Source organism: Mustela lutreola, chromosome 6, assembly GCF_030435805.1.
Source record: "Mustela lutreola isolate mMusLut2 chromosome 6, mMusLut2.pri, whole genome shotgun sequence".
NCBI lineage: Eukaryota > Metazoa > Chordata > Mammalia > Carnivora > Mustelidae > Mustela > Mustela lutreola.
This window is the reverse complement of record NC_081295.1, coordinates 119937900-119955745: the sequence shown is the minus strand read 5'-3', so window position 1 is coordinate 119955745 and position 17846 is coordinate 119937900. Positions and strand designations below refer to the sequence as shown.

The 17846-nt window shown below is 54.9% G+C and overlaps 1 protein-coding gene across 3 annotated transcripts in view; it reads left to right on the top strand.

Moving 5' to 3' along the window:
* Positions 1-2024: 2024 nt before the first annotated feature.
* ITPR3 (inositol 1,4,5-trisphosphate receptor type 3) overlaps positions 2025-17846 on the top strand; it is a 66839-nt gene continuing 51017 nt past the window's right edge. For 2 of the 3 annotated variants that reach the window (XM_059178610.1, XM_059178608.1), the window contains exon 1: positions 2031-2906. In XM_059178610.1, coding sequence (XP_059034593.1) covers positions 2251-2906 — 656 coding nt within the window. In that variant the 5' untranslated portion in view covers positions 2031-2250. Of the gene's footprint in view, positions 2907-17846 lie in introns of all 3 variants that reach the window. The other variant, XM_059178611.1, reaches the window with a different exon arrangement.

The following is a 17846-nucleotide window of genomic DNA, read 5'->3' as shown; positions in this document are numbered from 1 at the left end:
ATTGTAGCTACAGCATCCGAACCTGTCTTTAAACAAACTCTAACTCAACTCAGAATCTAAAGGAGCTCACAGTGCCAGGCACCTGGGTGGCTCAGTCGATAGGGCATCTGCCTTTGGTTCAGGTCATGATCTCAGGGTTCTGGGATAGAGCCCTGCACTGGGCTCCCTGCTCAGCGGGGAGTCTGCATCTCCCTCTCCCTCCACCCTTCCCCACTTGTGCTCTCTCTCTCTCTCTCCCCTTCCCTCTCAAATAAATAAATAAAATCTTTAAAAAAATTTTAAAAATAAAAATAAATAAATAAAAGAGCTTACAGTGGGGTCGATTTGGCAGAAGCAGTTGACAGGGGCCTAGAGCCCAGAGAGGGCTCCTCTGGGAACATGGTATGGATGCCACGTTCCAGAAAAATACCTAGAAGCAGTGTGTGTGGCAAGAGGCTGGCAGAGGTGCCCCTCCTCAGCTGGATGAGAGTTGGGTGCTCCTCCCCCCCCCCCCCAGTCCTCCTGGTTGGTGGAGGGACAGAGGTACTGAGCACTCCCAGGCTGGATATGGAGGGAAAACCAGGGCATGTGCATCCGGGGGAGATAGGCCTGACCTCCACTTCCTGGCTGTGAGACCTTGGCTAAATTATGGAACCATCTATCTGAATCTCAGGAGGGGAGAGACATGGGTTCCTGGATGTAGCTGGGGCAAGGAAGGCACATGTCCCGAGTGTGGCCCCTGGAGAGGGTGCTTCTAGCACATTCCTCTCCATCCTTGCTATGTGGGGTAGGGGGAAAGGCAACTGGGCCATGGCTGCAGCTCCATCAGAGCCTGGTGCTAGCAGAGGGCCCAGATGCAGATTGTTCCCTTCTATCAGTGGAGGCCTGACTTTTGGGAGCAAGAGATGCTGTTCCCATAGGGCTCCAGGGATGGATACAGCCAGCTCCAGTGTGGTGTGGGAGTACTGGGGAGAGTACTGGGCTGCCAGTCCTGGGCTGGGCTCCTGACTCCCGGTGAGGTGAATATACAGTGTGACCTTGAGGTTTGGTGCACCTTCTCTAGGCTTTTGTCATTTCTTTTTGGCAGAGAAATCTGGATGAGGTTTTTCAGACTGCAGTTAAATGTTTGGCACATTTCAAAAAGCAATCAAATGGGTCACAATCAGTATTGAAAAACCAAACAAAATACAGAAATAGAACAGAAAATATCAGAGTGCATTGCCTGCAGGTCATAAGGGTAAGCATTGTTTTGTGCAACTATTGTAACATGTATTTATTCCTGTGGGTCCTGGTAAGAAACTGTAAAACATGGAGTTCAGCTATCCCGGAGGTGGCCCCACTCCCACCGTCTAGGGGTCTCTGTGAAAGAGCCACACACCCAGGGTCTTTTCATTCTCTTGGGTCAGCAGCTGTCTCTTGGCTCTCAGCGGCCTCCACCCGTCCCTGGGTCTCTCTTCTTCCTGCTTCAATCCAATCCCCTCCTCCCTTTCTCCCAGGGACAACCCCCCCACCCCCACCCCCTTCCCAGGAAGTCCGGGTGGGGGTTTCTGAAGACAGTGAACGTGATCCAGTCCGGGTGGCCGTGGGCACTCTGTCCCAGGAGTTAAGATAAAAAGACTAAAAAGAAACACCCAAGCACCCGGGGGCCAGAACGGAAAGTAGGCGAGCTGGGGACGTGGGTTGGAGGGCAGGACTTCGTGAGCCACAGCTCGGCGGCGACACCGCAGCGGGTCACTCCCAGAGGGCCAGTACCGGCCTTGTCATTGTTGGCACTCGGTTCGCTATTAACTAGCGAAGGTAGCTTTCTCTTTTGCCACCGCCCCCCCCCCCCCCCCCCCCCCCCGCTTTAAAAGAAAGATAGAAGGAGCCAAGAGTTTTGGAGCCAACTCCTGGAGAGGGAGCGGCTGAACTGATTCGGAAGTTGGATCTCTTTGTACACAGGAATGCAGAGAGAAAAAAACAAAACCCACCCCATTGCTTCATTTCCCCTCCAAGCCCCAGCGCTTTCTATTGTGCAATGAAAAGGCTTTTTCACGTTAAGAAAAATGAATCCCGATTTGCGCTGTGAAGGCATGAGCGCGCCTCTCGGTGCGAGACGGCTCTCAGCTGGGACGCTCTCGGGTCTTCCGCGCGCGGCGGGAGATAGCGCCTGCGGGGGCGCCGGACCCCGCACCGCGCACCGGCTCTCACCGACGCGAGGGCAGAGGAGTAGATAGCCCAGGGAACCCCGAAAGCCCAGAAAGCCCCCAGCTACGGCTGGGTTTCCCGGGGATGGCGGTTCCGCGAGTCTGTTTGGGAACTCGCTGGAGCTGGAACTCTGAACCGGGGAGCCCGCAGGAGCCCCAGGGCTCCTCGGAGTCGCGCGGGTCAGGAGGCCCGTCCGTGCCCGGGAGGCCTGGCCCTGGACGCACGAGGGGCGCAGGGCACAAGGAGGCAGGCAGGCGCACATGGGTGCCGGCGGGCCGGCTGCGGCGGGGTGCGGGGGGGCCGGGGTGTGGCTTCCCCGCCTCCCGGGCGGGATTTGCATGTGTGTGTGGCGGCCCCAGACTTCCTGCTCCTTCTACGCTGCAGGTACGCGCGGGCCGGGCCGGGCGGGCGGGCGGCGGGCTCGCCGAGACGCGGGCACCTCTTCACCCGGACGCCACCAGCGGCTCCCGGGCCGCCCCGCGCCGCCTTCCGCCCCGGTGGCCGCTAGCCCGTCCCGGCCGCGCGGAGCGTCCTGCTCGCGGGTGGGGGCGCGCCCCTCCGGCCTCCGCGGTCATCTCCGTCCTCTGCACCGAGCCTGGCCGCGCGCCCCTTGGCGCCCTCACCGCCCCGGGCCCCCGGCGGGCCGCAGTCATGAGCGAGATGTCCAGCTTTCTCCACATCGGGGACATCGTCTCCCTGTACGCCGAGGGCTCCGTCAACGGCTTCATCAGCACTTTGGGGTGAGTGAGCCGGGTTGGGGAGGGCGCGGGCAGGGAGGGGGCGCCGTGGGCCCTGGTGCCACTTGCGTGCGTCCTGCCGCCGCCCCCTCCCCCATAGAGAACCTGGAAGTCCCCAACTTCAAGGAGCGGGGTAACGGCTTGCCTCCTTTTTTTAGAGAAAGGAAGTTCAGTGTTTGCCCAGGTAGAAGTCGGGGACCCTGTGGGAGTTGGTAGGGGACACCCCTCCGCGAAGCCTTCACCCTCCTGCGCTCGCCCTTCTTCCGAGCTGGAGGAGAGGCCGAGACTTCCTCTGCAGGTGGTCCCGGGGCGGGGCAGGTGGGTGGCTGGGGCCTGAGTTGGGGAAAGGCATCCGGGCCTGGACGTGACTGGCTCTGGGGGTGGGGCGGAGCAGTGGGGGAAGGCAGGCTCACCACGGAGCCCGGAATCCTCAAGTTATGGTCTGGTCCCGTCACACCTTTGAAGGGTCGCACCTTTCCCTTTTAGCTCTTCGCTGCCCTGCCCCCTCTTCAGTAGGAGTGCCTTCTCTAGTCCTCCCCTAGCAGGAGTCCCAGGTCCTGACCCGCTGCTCCTCTCCCCGCCTCTCCCTGTCAATTTCCTGCGCGGCTCATCTGGCGCCCCTGGGTCCCCGGTCCCAGGATCTAGCGAGCACTTTACAAACATTAATTAACTCTGGCGGTCACCCCCCAGGGTCTGGCTAGCAGGGAATTTATTCAAGTCCCCGGAGAGGGGTAGGCCTGAAGCAGGCCTAGGGCAGGAAAGGAATTAGGCAGAGCGAATAGGTTTATCTTCAAAGGAGCAGCTGGGGGTGGGGGTAGAGTGCTTTCTCTACCTTTCCAGCCAACCTCCAGGGCACAGCCTGCTGCCTTTGTCCCATTTTCAGTCTGGGGACTTGGGTTAAATTGTCTCATCCCCACCACACCCAGCTGTCCTTTGGGATAAACCCACCCTCTTCTGTTCCCCCTACTCATCAGGACACCAGCCAGTCACAAGGTGTGTCCTCTTGGGGGTGGGGGTGCTTTCGAGGACCAAAAGTCTGACTCTGGACCTGGCCGGGCCTCACCCTGAGCCTGAGAAGTGGGAGTCACCTGGCTCTTGGTTTCTCCCAGGGTTGTTGGGAGTTTGGTTCTAGTCCTGATGGAAAGGGAGTCCAGCTGGCCTGTGGGGGTTGGAGGGCTGGCTCTGCCAGCAGGGGATTCTGACTGGGAATTCCAGCATACCTGCTCTCCTTATCTCAGCATCCTTTTTGACTCTCTCATTCCCCTCCCTATTCAGATGTGGAATCCCCAGCCACAGGTCATCCCCCGCACCCCATTAAATTTGATCTAGCTCATTTCCGCAGAGGACTGGGCTGGAACCACATGTGGGCCAGCATCTGTGCAGGCCTCCCACAGAGCGCTGACCAGGGGGTCCCGCTGCCAGGCACACAGTAGGCACACAGTAACCCCCCTGATGATGCCGAGGGAAGCAGGAGAGGGGTCTGTGGGGGAAATGGGGGGAGATGGTGGAAGCCGCCCTCCCTCCTAGTGTCTGAACGGCACTGGGGGCTTTTGGGAAATGATCAGCTTCTCTGTTGCTTAGAGCCTGGGTCAGGGCTGAGCACAAAGTGGGTGTTTTTTAAGTACGCGTGAGATCTGTTAGCATCCGGAGACGCACGGGAGATTCTGTCGTCTCTCAACGCAGCTTCTTCCTGCCTTGGCCCTTCCTGCCCCCGGAAGCTGCTTCCTCTGGTCCATTTTGACCCTGGGGCAGGAACTGGTGACCCCCGAGAGGGCTTCTTTCCGGGGTGCCTGTTCCCTGTGCAAACACCTCTGACAGCTCCCAACTTTCCATCGAAAGATGCCCGTCTCCCAGCTTAGAGTTCTAGCACCCTAACTTAATTTTCTATTTTTTCCCCCCACCTTCCCTTTCACAGCCTCTGAAGCTCTAGGTACGTGAGGCTACTCTGATTCCCGGAACCTACCCCATGCTCTAGGTCTCTTTACCTTTGCTCCTGTGTTGCCCCCGCCCTTCAGCCAGCCTCCACCTGGGTAAATCTGACCCACCCTCTAAGACCTAGTACTAAGTGACCTCTTTTGAGAGATCCAGCTCCTCCTCTCACAACATGGCAGTTAACTCTTCTTCTGTGCTTTGCACAGCTTTGCACAGATTTCTCTCTGGTATTGTGTTTTTTCACAGTTAGTTGCAGATTTCTCTGTAGGGCCGTCCAATGCTGGGCCATTTGCCAGGATTAACTAATTTATTACATCGTTCATCCACTCAGCGTGTCCACAGCCAGTGTACTGGGCACTGGGGACTTGGTGGCGACTGAGGGAGCAGTGTGTCCCACCTTCTTGGAACTTAGAGTCAATGAGAGCATGATTTCTAAGCCCTGCTGAGTCTTTGTTACTCGAAGGGTGGTCCGCAGTCCAGCAGCATGGCCATTCCCTAGAAGCTTGCTGGATAGACAGGATCTCAGACCTGTGCCCATCCCTCAGAACCTGCATGCTGATCCCTGTGGGATTTGGTGCCTTAAAGTGTGAGCTGCTTTGCTCTAAGTCAACTCTGCCCCATCCTTGCCAGCATCTGTCTCCGTTCCCTTCCCTTCCCTTCCCTTCCCTTCCCTTCCCTTCCCTTCCCTTCCCTTCCCTCTCCTCTCCCCTCCTCTCCTCTCCTTTTCCTCCCTCCCTCCCTTCCTTGATTTATGAGAGCCAGCAGCCTTGGCCCAAGCAGGGGGAGGGGCAGAGGGAGAGGGAAAAGCAGACTCCCCACGGAGCAGAGAGCCTAATGTGGGGTTCAGTCCTAGGCTCTGGAATCATGACCCGAGCTGAAGTCAGACGCTTAACTGACTGAGCCACCCAGGTGCCCCACTCACCAGAATCTTTCTGCCTCTATCCTTAACTCTGGTCCCCATTGGCCTTCATCCTGGCTCATGTCTGTGAACCCTAGAGGCTGATTTGACTGAGGTCCCAGGCTAGCCCAATACTTGGTGTCCAAGAGGTGCCCATTAAGGGCTAGATGAAAGGAATGTGTTGAAGACGGGGGTGTGGCCTTGGTGGGCAGAGGGGCTGGTCAGCTGGGAGATGGAAAGGGGGGTGTTGGTGGAGCAGGGAATCTGAAGCAGCCTTCAGATTCTGGCCAGACTCTACCGGGAGGAGCAGAGGAGGCCAGTTCGACCTGCCTGAATAATTCGAGCTCCTGGGGAAGATTGTACATTAACTCTGGGTTGGAAGGGTGGGAGGGTCTGGGCAGTAGATCCTGGAGCAGGTCGAGACCTCGGCGGGGAAGGGAAAGCAGGCCCACGCCTGTTCTCGGCAGGCGAGTGTGGCCAGGGCCACTGGCTCACACCTCACCCTGGGTGGAAGGCAGTAGAGGCCAGGGCTGGAGTGACTGATTGGGGCCAGGGAAAGGTGGAGGATTCCGTGTGGCTCCTGGCCACATCTGTGTGCAATGTGCGGCCTGGGCCCCTCAGAGTCTGATACCCAGTTCTTTGAAGATTTCTCTTAAAGGCCTCTCTCGCTGAACGGCCAGAGGGGTGGGCCCCAGCCCATAGTGTGTAAGTTGGGGAGTGTAGGGTACCTGGGTTTTGAGGCTGAGCTCCCAATATTTGTCAGAGTGCCTCGGAGCACCATCTCGAGGCTCTCAGGGCTTCCGGGCCTGTATCCCCAAGGGTTGGGTGATCACAGAGCATAAAATCAGAAGGTTCCCCTCCTCCTTGGGCTTCTCTGTCTACCTTCCAGCCTGATTCACTTCCCCAGGAGGGTGGGCCCTGGAGGCCAGCACCCAAGAAGGGAAATGTGGTAAATGTAGAGGAAACCTTGGGTCCCCAGGGTCAGGACCCTTGAGCTAGTAGCCCCAGGGGTGAGGCTCTCTGCTGCTTTGTCACTAACTTGCTGGGTGATTTTGGCAAAGCCCTGCCTTCTCAGAGTGTGTTTCCCTCAGCCTGGATGTCCTCTAGAGGTGCTCTGTTTGCACCGAGAACCCCTGGGATCTTTAAAAAAATTTCAGCTTCTGAATCCCAGGTCTGACCAACTGCATCAGTATTTTTAGGGCTCTGAGGGTTGGGTTTCTTAAAAGCTCCCCGGTGATTTTACCTGGGGTGGCGCTTCCTGATCTAAGGGCCCTCGGTGGCTGACAGGCTGTGAGGAGGCCTACCTGTTGGATCCACCCGTCCCTTGGTCCAGAGAGCCCATCTTTTAGCCCTCATCAGACTTCAGTAAGTCATTCAACAAACATTAACTGACCACCTACTTTGTGCCAGGCACCTTTCTAGTCCTGGGGGAATCCAGAGTAACCAAGATAGAGTTCCAGCCCGTTCTAGTCTCTACACAGGGGAGCTGGGTGAGGATGTCTGTAAGGGCCCTTTGAGCCTGAAGTCCCTGAGACACATAAAATCCTTGTGGTGTGGGGTGTGGGGGAGGGCACTGATCCTTGGTGCAGACTGCATTCCTGGAGCAAATTTCAGACTTGTCCTTGGCTTTCTTTTCATTGTGATTTCCCTGGAGAGGCTGGAACTCCCGCTGTCCTGTGCCCTAAGGCAGGGTCTTGACCACAGCTAGGCCTAGTCACACAACTCGTTTTTTAAAAAATACATATTTGGGGGCACCTAGGTGGCTCAGAGGGTTAAAGCCTCTGCCTTCAGCTCAGGTCATGATCTCAGGGTCCTGGGATCGAATCCCGCATCGGGCTCTCTGTTCAGCAGGGAGCCTGCTTCTCCCTCTCTCTGCCTGCCTCTCTGCCTACTTGTGATCTCTGTCAAATAAATAAATAAAATCTTTAAAAATACATATTTTGGAGGGGCGCCTGGGTGGCTCTGTCAGTTGAGTGTCTAACTCTTCATCTCAGCTCAGGTCTTGATATCAGGGTGGTGAGTTCAAGCCCCAGGGCTTGAACACAAAAACAAAAAACACACACTTAAAAAATAAAAAGTTTTTTTTTTGTTGTTCAAAAATAATGTGTGTCCCATGGAGAAAACTGGAAAAATGCAAATAAAAAATTATTTGATACTGCTGTGACTTATATGGACATTCTTTTTTAAAAAAATTTTTTTATTTTTTAATTATTTAAAAAACATATAATGTATTTTTATCCTCAGGGGTACAGGTCTGTGAATTGCCAGGTTTACACACTTCACAGCACTCATCATATATGGACATTATTTATGTGGATGTTCTGGGGTGGTTTTTTGGTTTTTTTGGTGTGTTTTTAGTTTTATCTACACAAACATTTACAAACGATGTCAGACGGCAAATATGGCTTTGTATCCTGTCATTTTGGGGAGATACGTTAGGCTCTATTTTCCTACACCAGACAGGCCATTGTTACAGCCCCATAGCATCCCACGGTATGGTAGGATGTATCCTCATTTATTCAAGTGACTCTGGTATTGGGCATTCAGGTTGTTTCTGAATTTCTACATTATAAACAATCTGCCCAGAACATCCGAGTCCATACATGCCCGGACACTTGTCCAATTACCCTCTCAGGCTAAACTCCCAGAAGCAGAACCCTGTTTTCCTCACAGGCTTGGACTGTACTGGTTTCTCTGGTGGTAGAGGTGACCTGCTGAGGTGACCCTGCGTCCCAGGGGGCCTGACTCCGCTTCATATCCTCAGTTTGAGAGTGTTGTCCAAGGGGGTGTGGGGAGAAAGACCAGCCTCCGCCTTTGAAGTTGGGCTTGGTGACTATGATGGAGAGGGGGTAACTCGGGGAGAGGAGCTGGGTGGGGATTGCCTGAGGACACAGTCAGCCCCAGGCTTCCACCGTGGGACCCAGGGACCGAGGCTGCATCCCCTCCCCAGCCCTAAAGAATGTTGCTGTAGTCACTTGCTCCCACTCTGCCCTGCCCTACATTCCTGACCCTACCTCCCCGACTTGGCCTGATGGGGCTGTGGGGTGGGTGGGGCAGTGGCTTGGGTTGGGGGATGGGGTGCTGTGCTGGATTTTCAGGTGGGGCCACACCAGCTTTCTGCTGTCTGCTTAAGGGGAGGGTCTGGGTTTCCTTTGTCGCTGAGCCGGGGCCTCGAAGGCCCTGTACTCTTCCTGGGACCTGTGGTCCATGCTTCCTCGCCCCCTATTTGGAACTGGGGGGCTCCTCCCTGGAAGCAGGGGCTGTGAGGGAGGAAAGGAGGAGGTCTGGGAGAGGGGAGGAGGGCAGAGCCCAAATCTATGGTAAGTTCATCACAGGCCTCTGAGAGTGAGCTCTGAGCCACCGTGAGTGTGTCACGTTGGTCCTGCCGGCGGTGGCCCCTGGCATTGGCACCCACACTTACAGTTCCCTGCAGTGGACACTGCTGGTGTAGTGAGGCTTAAAGGACTTGCCCGGGATCACATAGCAGGGGTTGCAGGGCCCTTCACACCAGCGATGGTGGGAGCAGAGATGAGTCTAGGCCTTGACAGCACAGAGAGCCCAGTGTGTGGGTGAGGACACTTGGGGAGACAGGCTGGAGGGACTCGGCAGGGGACTAAAATGACCCTAGTGGTGGCATATGAACTTAGGTATTTTGGGGGCTGGCAGGTGGGCAGAGCCTGAGGAGGCAGTGAACAGAAATCTCAGCCCTGGAGGCCCCTCCCCCACCACCGCCACCCCAAGGTGCAGGTGCTGGTCAGCTGCAGGTGCTGGGGAGACACCTGTGTGTATTTGGTTCGCAAATCTCTTCCTCCCCTCAGCCAGCCAGCTAGCACCCCTTTCTCCAGCCTGCAGGAGTGCTGTCCTCTCCAGGCTGTGAGCTTAGAAATGGGTGACGGGGGATCTAGGTCATGGTAGGCAGAATTAAGTCTGTGTCTCAGAGATGCTGCGGCTGCTGCCACAATGGGTAGACGTCACTGAGCTTTTATGGTGGGTGGCTCTCGCCTTTACATGTCACTGTGGCCCCTCGCCATATATAATCCAAGGAAAGTAGAAAGAACTGTTTAGAATACCCATATGCCTACTACTTAGACTTAATGATTGCCCACATTTTGCCATACGTGATGTATCTATATTTTTGCTGAAGTATTTTATGGTAAATTATATAATTGCACGTTTTTACCTCTCAATACTTCATTACACAGCTGTAAGGAATAAGGATATGTTCCTGGGTAACCACAGTACCTTCATCCCACGCTTTAATAACTTCCTAATGGCACCCAATACCCTGTCTGCACACAGATGTGCTCCCTTGTCCTCAGTCTTTCTTTCTTTGTTCTTTTTTTTAAAGATTTTATTTATTTATTTGATAGCCAGAGAAAGAGAGCATAAGCAGGGCCAATGTCAGTCAGAGAGAAAGGGAGAGGGAGAGGGAGACGAAGGCGCCCCACTGAGCAGGGAGTCCGATGCGGGGCTCGATCCCGGGACCCTGGAATCATGACCTGGGCTGAAGGCAGACGCTTAACCCTCCGAGCCATCCAGATTCCCCTCTCAGGGGAAACCATTGTCTTCAATCAGTGGTTTCTTTAGTTCAGGGTCCAGTCAAGGTTCACATGTCACATTTGCTTCTTAGGCCCCCACCTCTTTCTTTCCTGCGATGATACTGAGTTCCTGACAAGACAGGGCTGGTTATGCTACAGACGGTCTCACTTTCTGGATTTGTCAGGGCAGCTTTTGCTGCTGTTTTCCAGAGAGCTCTGTAGCAGTCTGGAGCCAGGTGGGCTGGGCCTCAGGGCCTGCTCTGAGGAGTCCTGAGGCCTGAGTTATTCTGTCTTGCAGGACAGGCTGAGTCCAGTTCCGGGTTATGGAGAGCAGGAGAAAGGCCTAGGCTAGGCAAGGCCTGTGGGTGAGGTGAGGGCCGGCCAGCTGGCCGGCCCCTGCTTTCACATTCTTTGTCCTTTCTCAGCTTTCCCTCTTGTCTCTCCAGCTCCCGGTCCCTCTTCTTAGCCTAATGGGTGTGCTTCCCCGTGCACCCAGCAGCTCTGTTGAGATACCAGCACTTGCCAGAGCCCACTAATCCTGAGAGCCAAAAACCCAGGCCTGTGGGCAGAGGCAGCGTCCTGAAGCCATGCACATTAACCAGGCATCTTTATTTGTAGTGGGCCCAAAATTCATTCATTTTTGCCACCACCATGCCTCAGTGGGGAGATTCTTGAGGTTCTCTGAGTGTGTGGCTTACTGTCCTTTTTTTTTTTTTTTTTTTTTTAAAGATTTTACCTATTCATTGGAAAGAGAGAGAGACCACAAGTACGCAGAGAGGCAGGCAGAGAGAGAGGAGGAAGCAGGCTCCCCGCTGAGCAGAGAGCCTGATGTGGGGCTCGATCCCAGCACCCTGGGATCACGACCTGAGCTGAAGGCAGAGGCCCAACCCACCGAGCCACCCAGGCACCCCTTACTGTCCTTTTTAGATGTAAGCTCTCTGAAGAGGAAGCCTACCTGCCTGCCCCTTGGTCCAGAGAGTCTATTTCTCTTAGCCTTCATGAGACTTCGTGAAGCCATTCAACAAACATTTAGTCATCCAGGCTTGTTCTGTATACTGGTCCCTCTGGTGGCTAGTGGTGGATCTTTGGTACAGAAAGATATGTAGAGGTTAATTAAGTAAATGGATGGTTTTCAGGGATGCAGAAATGAATTTCTTTTCTCTGATGAGAAGGGATCCCTGCCAATGAACCAGGGTTCCTGTCCCAATATCCCTCCCCACCCCCATCTAGTGGGTGTGACTTTGGTATTTGGCAAAAGAGACTCCAAGGCCTATGTGAACCACCTGCCAATCCCAGTATTCTAACAGTGCCCACATTGGGGAGTGGCTGTTCTTGGGTCTGGCCTAGATTTGTGAGATGGTGGCCAGTGTCCTGGGCTGGGAGTCAGAGACCTGGGGTCTGGAACTGGCTGTTCCTTTAACTTGTGTGACCTGAGTTGGTCAGTTTCCCCTCCATGCCTCAGTTTCCAAGCTGGCTTGGGGAGGGAATGTCTAGAATCCCTCAGGCATTCCCCAGTCCAGGGTTCCCAGTCTTGTGCCTGCTCTGATGGTGGGTGCAGGCTTTGATTCAAGCTCTTCTGATAGTCACTTGCGCCATTTCTAGCTCCCTTCTTCCTCTCCCTTATCTAATCTTTCCAGAAGGCAGCGACCCGCCCCACTACCTTTTCTATTACTCCTGCCTGGATCTCAAAGTCCAGTCAGGGCAGAATGGGGCCACTCAGGTCCCTGGACACATCTGCCCTCTTCTTTTCCCTCTGACCAAGGTCTTGGGGTGCAGACCCTATGGGCATTTCAAGGACAGCATCCTCCTCCACAACTTTGTAGAGCAGAATTGTCAACCATCTCCTCTTCAAAGGGTCCAGGGCAGCCCTGCCCACAGGCCTCCTGCTAGACCCCTCCCCACTAACCCTCATCCCACTGCCCGCTCTGCCCACGCCCTGTTGGGCCATGCAAGTCCAGGCTCAAACTGGCTTTGTGCCTCCCAGCAGATACATCTCCTAGCAGTCTCTGGGCTGGCCCTCTAGGACATGGCTCCTGTCCTTAGGGCACTCAGCATGGTGGGTATGAGCTTCCTGACCCCACCCAAGCACATAATGGCTTCCCTGTAAGTTTTTGTTGAATGGATGGAGACCTAGCTTGTACATGTGTCATCAACTCACCAACTCTGTGGGCTGAGATGGGGGAGGCAGAGGCGGCCTTTAATTTTACTCAGTGAACCTCACACTGAACTGTAGTAAGAATAGAATTAGGTATTGGATGTAAAAACAGCTTATAAATTAAAACACGTTTAGCACTCTGGAAAGTTGGTTTTTCTACTGTGGACGTGTATGGGCTGGTACCTGCTTTTAGATGAGGGGCGGTGTCAGTGGTGGGACCAGGAGGGGAACTCTGCAGGAGCCTAAGCGCGGCCCTGAAGGTGGCAGGACTTGGCAGGACTTGGGACAGGGTTTCTGGTGTGCAAACGTCTGGAGGTGGGGACGATGAGATCAGCGGGCTGGCAGAGGGTGGGAGTCAGCCCTTCCCCGGACCTAGGGAGGAGACGGAGGCGCTCTGGAGGGGAGGGGTCCGGGTGGAGTGAAGCGACGCGGCTACTTCCCCCCGCCCGCAGAGCTCGGCTCTGGTTACAGCGCCAGGTGCTTACCCGAAGCACCTGTGACCCGTGTCCGGCTAGTTTTATAAACCCAGATGTCCCCGTGTGGGAGAGTGAGGGGTACAGCCCGGGACGTGGGTGCCACGTGGGGGGAACAGGTCGAGTCGCGAAGGGGAGGAAAGCGCGGACTCGGCGCACGTCACCCTCCCGCCCCCGCGCGCGCCTGCAGCCGAGACAGGCAGGGGCAAGGCGGCGCGGCGGGGCGACGGCTGCACGAGGGGTGGCGAGTTTCGTTGGGTGGCGGGGGCGGGGCAGGGGCGGGGCATGGAGGCGGGGGCGGGGTAAGAGGTGGGGCCTGGCGGCGGGGGGCGGGGCCGGCCGGGGCCTTGTGGGTGAGAGCGCAGTGCCCACCCGGGGTAGGAGGGCTCCTTGGGGAGCCCGCGCTGGGCGACCACCGTAGCTGCCCCGACTTGGGCTGCCCCCTGAGGCGCCGCCTCCGTAAGAACTTAACCTGTCATCTTGGGCCTCCTTCTGGCCTCGGGTCTCCCTGCAGCCCATCTGATAAGCGTTTCCCTGTTTATCTATTAATGGTTTCTCGAGGCACCCCTCCCGCCCCTCCCGCCCGATAGCACCTTCCTGGGTTGCCTCAGTCCTCATGAGTACACGCACAGGAAGGGAGGGAGGCTCTCGCGGGGGCGCTTGGAGACATTTGGGACTCTGAACACCCTGCCGATGCCTTCTTTGCTTATGGGCTAGGTGGGGAGCTGCCCTACCTAGCCCTACCAGGTGGGAAATACCAGGTAGGAAATAAAACTACGAGTAGGGCAAGGTGCCACCCCTCAGACGTTTCTGGGAGGATGCACGGAATGTCGTCCAGCGTTCGTGGGCGATGTTGATTCTGCTAGGCTGGGACCCACACCTGGAGGACGGAGGGTGTGAAATGTTAGAGCCAGGAGAACCTCCGAAAGTCCGATCAACTGACCTTGTTCCTCTGATACCTTCGGGAAACACCCCTGCCTCTTTTCTCCTCCTGCCTGGCTTGCTTCTTTGCTCTGGTCCCTCTTACTGACCATTCCTGTCCCTTCTCAGCCTGCAGGTTGAGAGTGTTTTTCTTCTCAACTTTGAGTTCTCTTGGAGGCCGTCTTCCCCTCCTAATCAATCCTTCCCTTTCCCTGTGTTGTCTCAGCTCACACTCCCAATATGTGCCCTGCTTTGCACGCTGGGGCAATGGGGGGGAGGGGCTGAGTTGGAGACATCAGGGCTTCAGAAGCTGTGTTAGAGTGGGAGGGGACAGATGGACATCCGCATAATGACCCGGCAGATTTGTGCCAGGGGGATTAGGAAAAGCACGCCAGGCATCCGAATTTGTGTGTGTTTTTCCTGCACGTGTGGCCCAGATGAGGAGCTCCCAGGGGAGCCGTGGTGGGGTCAGGGTGAAAATGGGTTTTTCCTCAGAGAGTCTCTGAGGAGGTGGCCTCCCCCAAGGCCTTGAGTGCTGTTAATAGGGTCTGTTGGAGATGGCCCCAGCCTGTCCTCAGCTACACTGACTTCCATGATGCCCTGTGGCTGCCCAGCACCCCTGGCAGGGGTGAAAAGGGACAGGGTCCCAGGCCAGGGCCTGTGCTTCCTCCCTTCCCCCGTCAAAACGCATCCATCCCGTGTCTCCTCCCTTCAGGGCCTTGCTAAGAGACAAGCAGATAATCTGATTCACTAATGTCTTACAGGAAATTCTATGAATTATTCAAGGCTCAGTACAGCTCCTGGCTCTTCTTTCACACTTCCTCTGATTGGCCAAGCTCTGACCTGTTCCTTCCCTGGATTCGGACAAAATCCACAGCTGGTACCACCAGTTGGCACTCATACATATTCTTTATATCATAAACTCTTCTGAGCGTGTGACTTGTCTTCCCAATGAGATTTGAAACTCCCTGAGGCAGGGGCTTTACCTTTTGCTTTTCATCTACTTTTCTTAGAAGCTGGTAAAGTGAATTAATTCGCTCACTGTGTGTTCCGTGTGTGTGCTCTGTGCCAGGCAGTGGTCCAGGTCTGGGGATACTGCAGGAAGCAAAAGGATCCATCCCTGTCCTCATGGCTCTTCCATACCAAGTCAGTCGGGGCTTGCGGGGGTGTAACCAAAATAAAGAAGTAAAAAGTACAGCAGGCCAGGTGGTGAGAAGTACTATGGGAACAGGGAGGCAGGGAGGACCCTAAGGAGTGTGAGAAGGAGCAGTTCCAAGTTTTAAAAAGGAGGGCATTCAGGGTGGTGGGTCATTTGAGCAGCAGATCTGAAGGAAGTGAGGGAGGGAGGGAGGGAGCCAGGAGGGGAACTGGGGGCAGACAAAAGAAGCAGCACCAAGTGTCTTCGAAGGTTTGAGGAGCCTGGAGGAGGAGGGCTGTGGGCTGGAGCAGAGTGGGCAAAGGGGCAGGGGAGGGAGATAAGGTCAGAGAGGTGAGGGCTGGATCATGTGGGTTCAGGCCATTGTGAATTCTTGGCTTTTACACGGAGATGGGTAGTTCTGGAGGGTTCTGAGCAGAGGACTGCCCTGATCTGACTCACCTTTTAAAGGAAAGGTATGCGCGCTGTGTAGAGAATGGGTCTTACAGAGATAAGGGGAACATCTGGAGATCGATGAGAAGGTGGTTACCCACATCCAGGGGACAGCTGGCCAAGTGCTGGTGGCAAAGATGAGAAGGGGTAGGATTCCGCACATATGGTGAAGATAGAGCCCACAGGGTTGCCTCACAGATGGGGTGTGAGAAGCAGATGGAAGAGGAGCCAAAGATTGACCCAAGGTTTTTGGCCTAAGCAACGAGAAGAATGAAATTGCTGTCAGCTGAGATGGAGAGAGCTTCAAGAGGAGCACATTTAAGTGGTAGATCAGGAACTCAGTTTTGAAGCTGCCGAGTCTGAGATGCCCGTGGACATCCAGGTGGAGGTGTTTAGAGCTGCGGTCTGGAGTTTGTGGGGGAGGTGGCTATGGGAGGCATTGGTCAGTGTCTAAAGCAGTCCTTTGAACCCACGAGTGTGGCTGAGATGCCTGAGGGAGTGCGAGCAGATGGAATGGGGCAGAGGGACAAGTGCTGATTTGGTACTGGGGGCCGGGAAAAGGGAAAGAGACCAAGGTGGGGGGGGGGTGGAATCCTCGAAGAGCAAGCTGCCTTTCCCCTCCCCATCATTGTAAAGTCCTGCCCAACATCCGCTCTGACGCTGCTCAGCCTGGCTTCAAAACCCAGCCCTTCTTGCTGACTGTGTGTCCCTGGCCAGATGGTTTACCTCTCTGGACTTGGGCTTCTCTGCCCGAATGTGGGGCAGAGAATGGAAATAGTAACAATGGAAATAATAACAATAATAACAAAATAGATTTAGGGGCTCCTGGGTGGCTCAGTCGTTAAGCATCTGCCTTGGGCTCAGGTCATGATCCCAGGATCCTGGGATCCAGCCCCGCATCAGGCTCCCTGCTCAGCAAGAAGCCTGCTTCTCCCTCTGCCTGCTGGTCCCCTGCTTGTGTTCCTTCTCTAGCTGTGTCTCTCTCTGTCAAATAAAATCTTTAAAACAACAGCAACAACAATGACAAAATAGATTTAGAAAACTAAATAACAATATATGAAAACATTAGACTCAAAATCCTGCTTGCTTTTGTTATTCTTATGGATCACATTGAGCTAAGTGCTGGTGATGCCCAAGGAAAAACCAGCGGCCTGTCCTCAAGGAACCCAGAGTGTAGATATGGCAAATAGTGGTAGTAGGAAGAGACACGGCAGCAGGAGAGGCCAGGACCAAGTGCTGTGGGAACACGGGGGAAGGGGGCCCAGTGGGAGGGAGGGCATTGGCCAGGGGAGGTTTCATAGAGTAGAAAAAGGGGCTGAGGGCCAAAGAATAAATGAGGTCTGCTAGGCTTGGGTCTTGGTGGGGAGCCAGGGTGGACTGGGCATGAAGGGCATCACGGACTGCCACTGCAGAGGTAGTCACCTCGGTAGGGATGAGAGCTCCAGGGACCTTGGAATCAATGCAGGGTTTAGCATGGTTTGCACAGGAAGTTGTGAGGCTAGCTGGGGGGGGAGTGGGTAGAGGTCAGATCACAAAAGACCTTGTTAGCCAACCCAAGGAGGAGAGGAGGGGGTTTTGGAATCAGCTCTGTGACTTCCAGCAAATTATCTCACCTTCAAACTCAGTTTCCTCTTCTGTAAAAAATGGTGTTAATGACTAGACCCTGTGGGGAAGTTGGTGAGAATTCAGAGGGAACAGCTGTGAAGTGCTGAGATAGACAGCCTCTGAAAGGGTAGATGATCATCACGGTATCCTAGCGCCTGGGATGGCATTAAAGACTTAAATGCAGGAATGGATGGATGGATGGATGGATGGATGGATGGATTGGTGGCTGGATGGATGGTGGGTAGATGGATGAATGGATGGATGGGTAGATGGATAGATCAGTGGGTGGATGGACGGATGGATGGATGGGTGGCTGGGTGGGTGGATGGTTGTCCTCCAGAGATTCAGGATTAATTCCAGTTGTGGCTTAAGAGGGGGGTTTGGGGCCCTAGGGTAGGTCAAAAAGGAGGGTGTGGAATGGGGCCTGACTGGGGTTGAGAAGGTGTTAGGTTTGTTGTCTGGTCTTTGGGACCAAAGGATGGTCCCCCTAGTTTGATGTTTCATAAACTTCTGCCATCTGTCCACCTGTCTCCAGTCTTTCTGTGCCTCTGTTTGTATCCTACTTATTTTTCTGTCTATCTTTTCTCTTCTGCTCTCTCTGTGTCTCCCCTCCACCCTCTCTGAGTCTCTCTTACTTTGTCTGTTTCTCTTAGTCCTCTTCCCTTTCCTTCTTGCTTTGCCCACTGCCCTTTCAGGTCTGGGCAGCAGGGTCTCAGGGCTTTCATGAGCCTTATGTCCACAGTGCGTGGGAGCCCAGACTGGAGGCAGACCCCCTCAAAGGACAGCTCTAGCTCCCTCCGTCCGGCAGAGGGCGGGGGTTGGGGGTGGGTTGG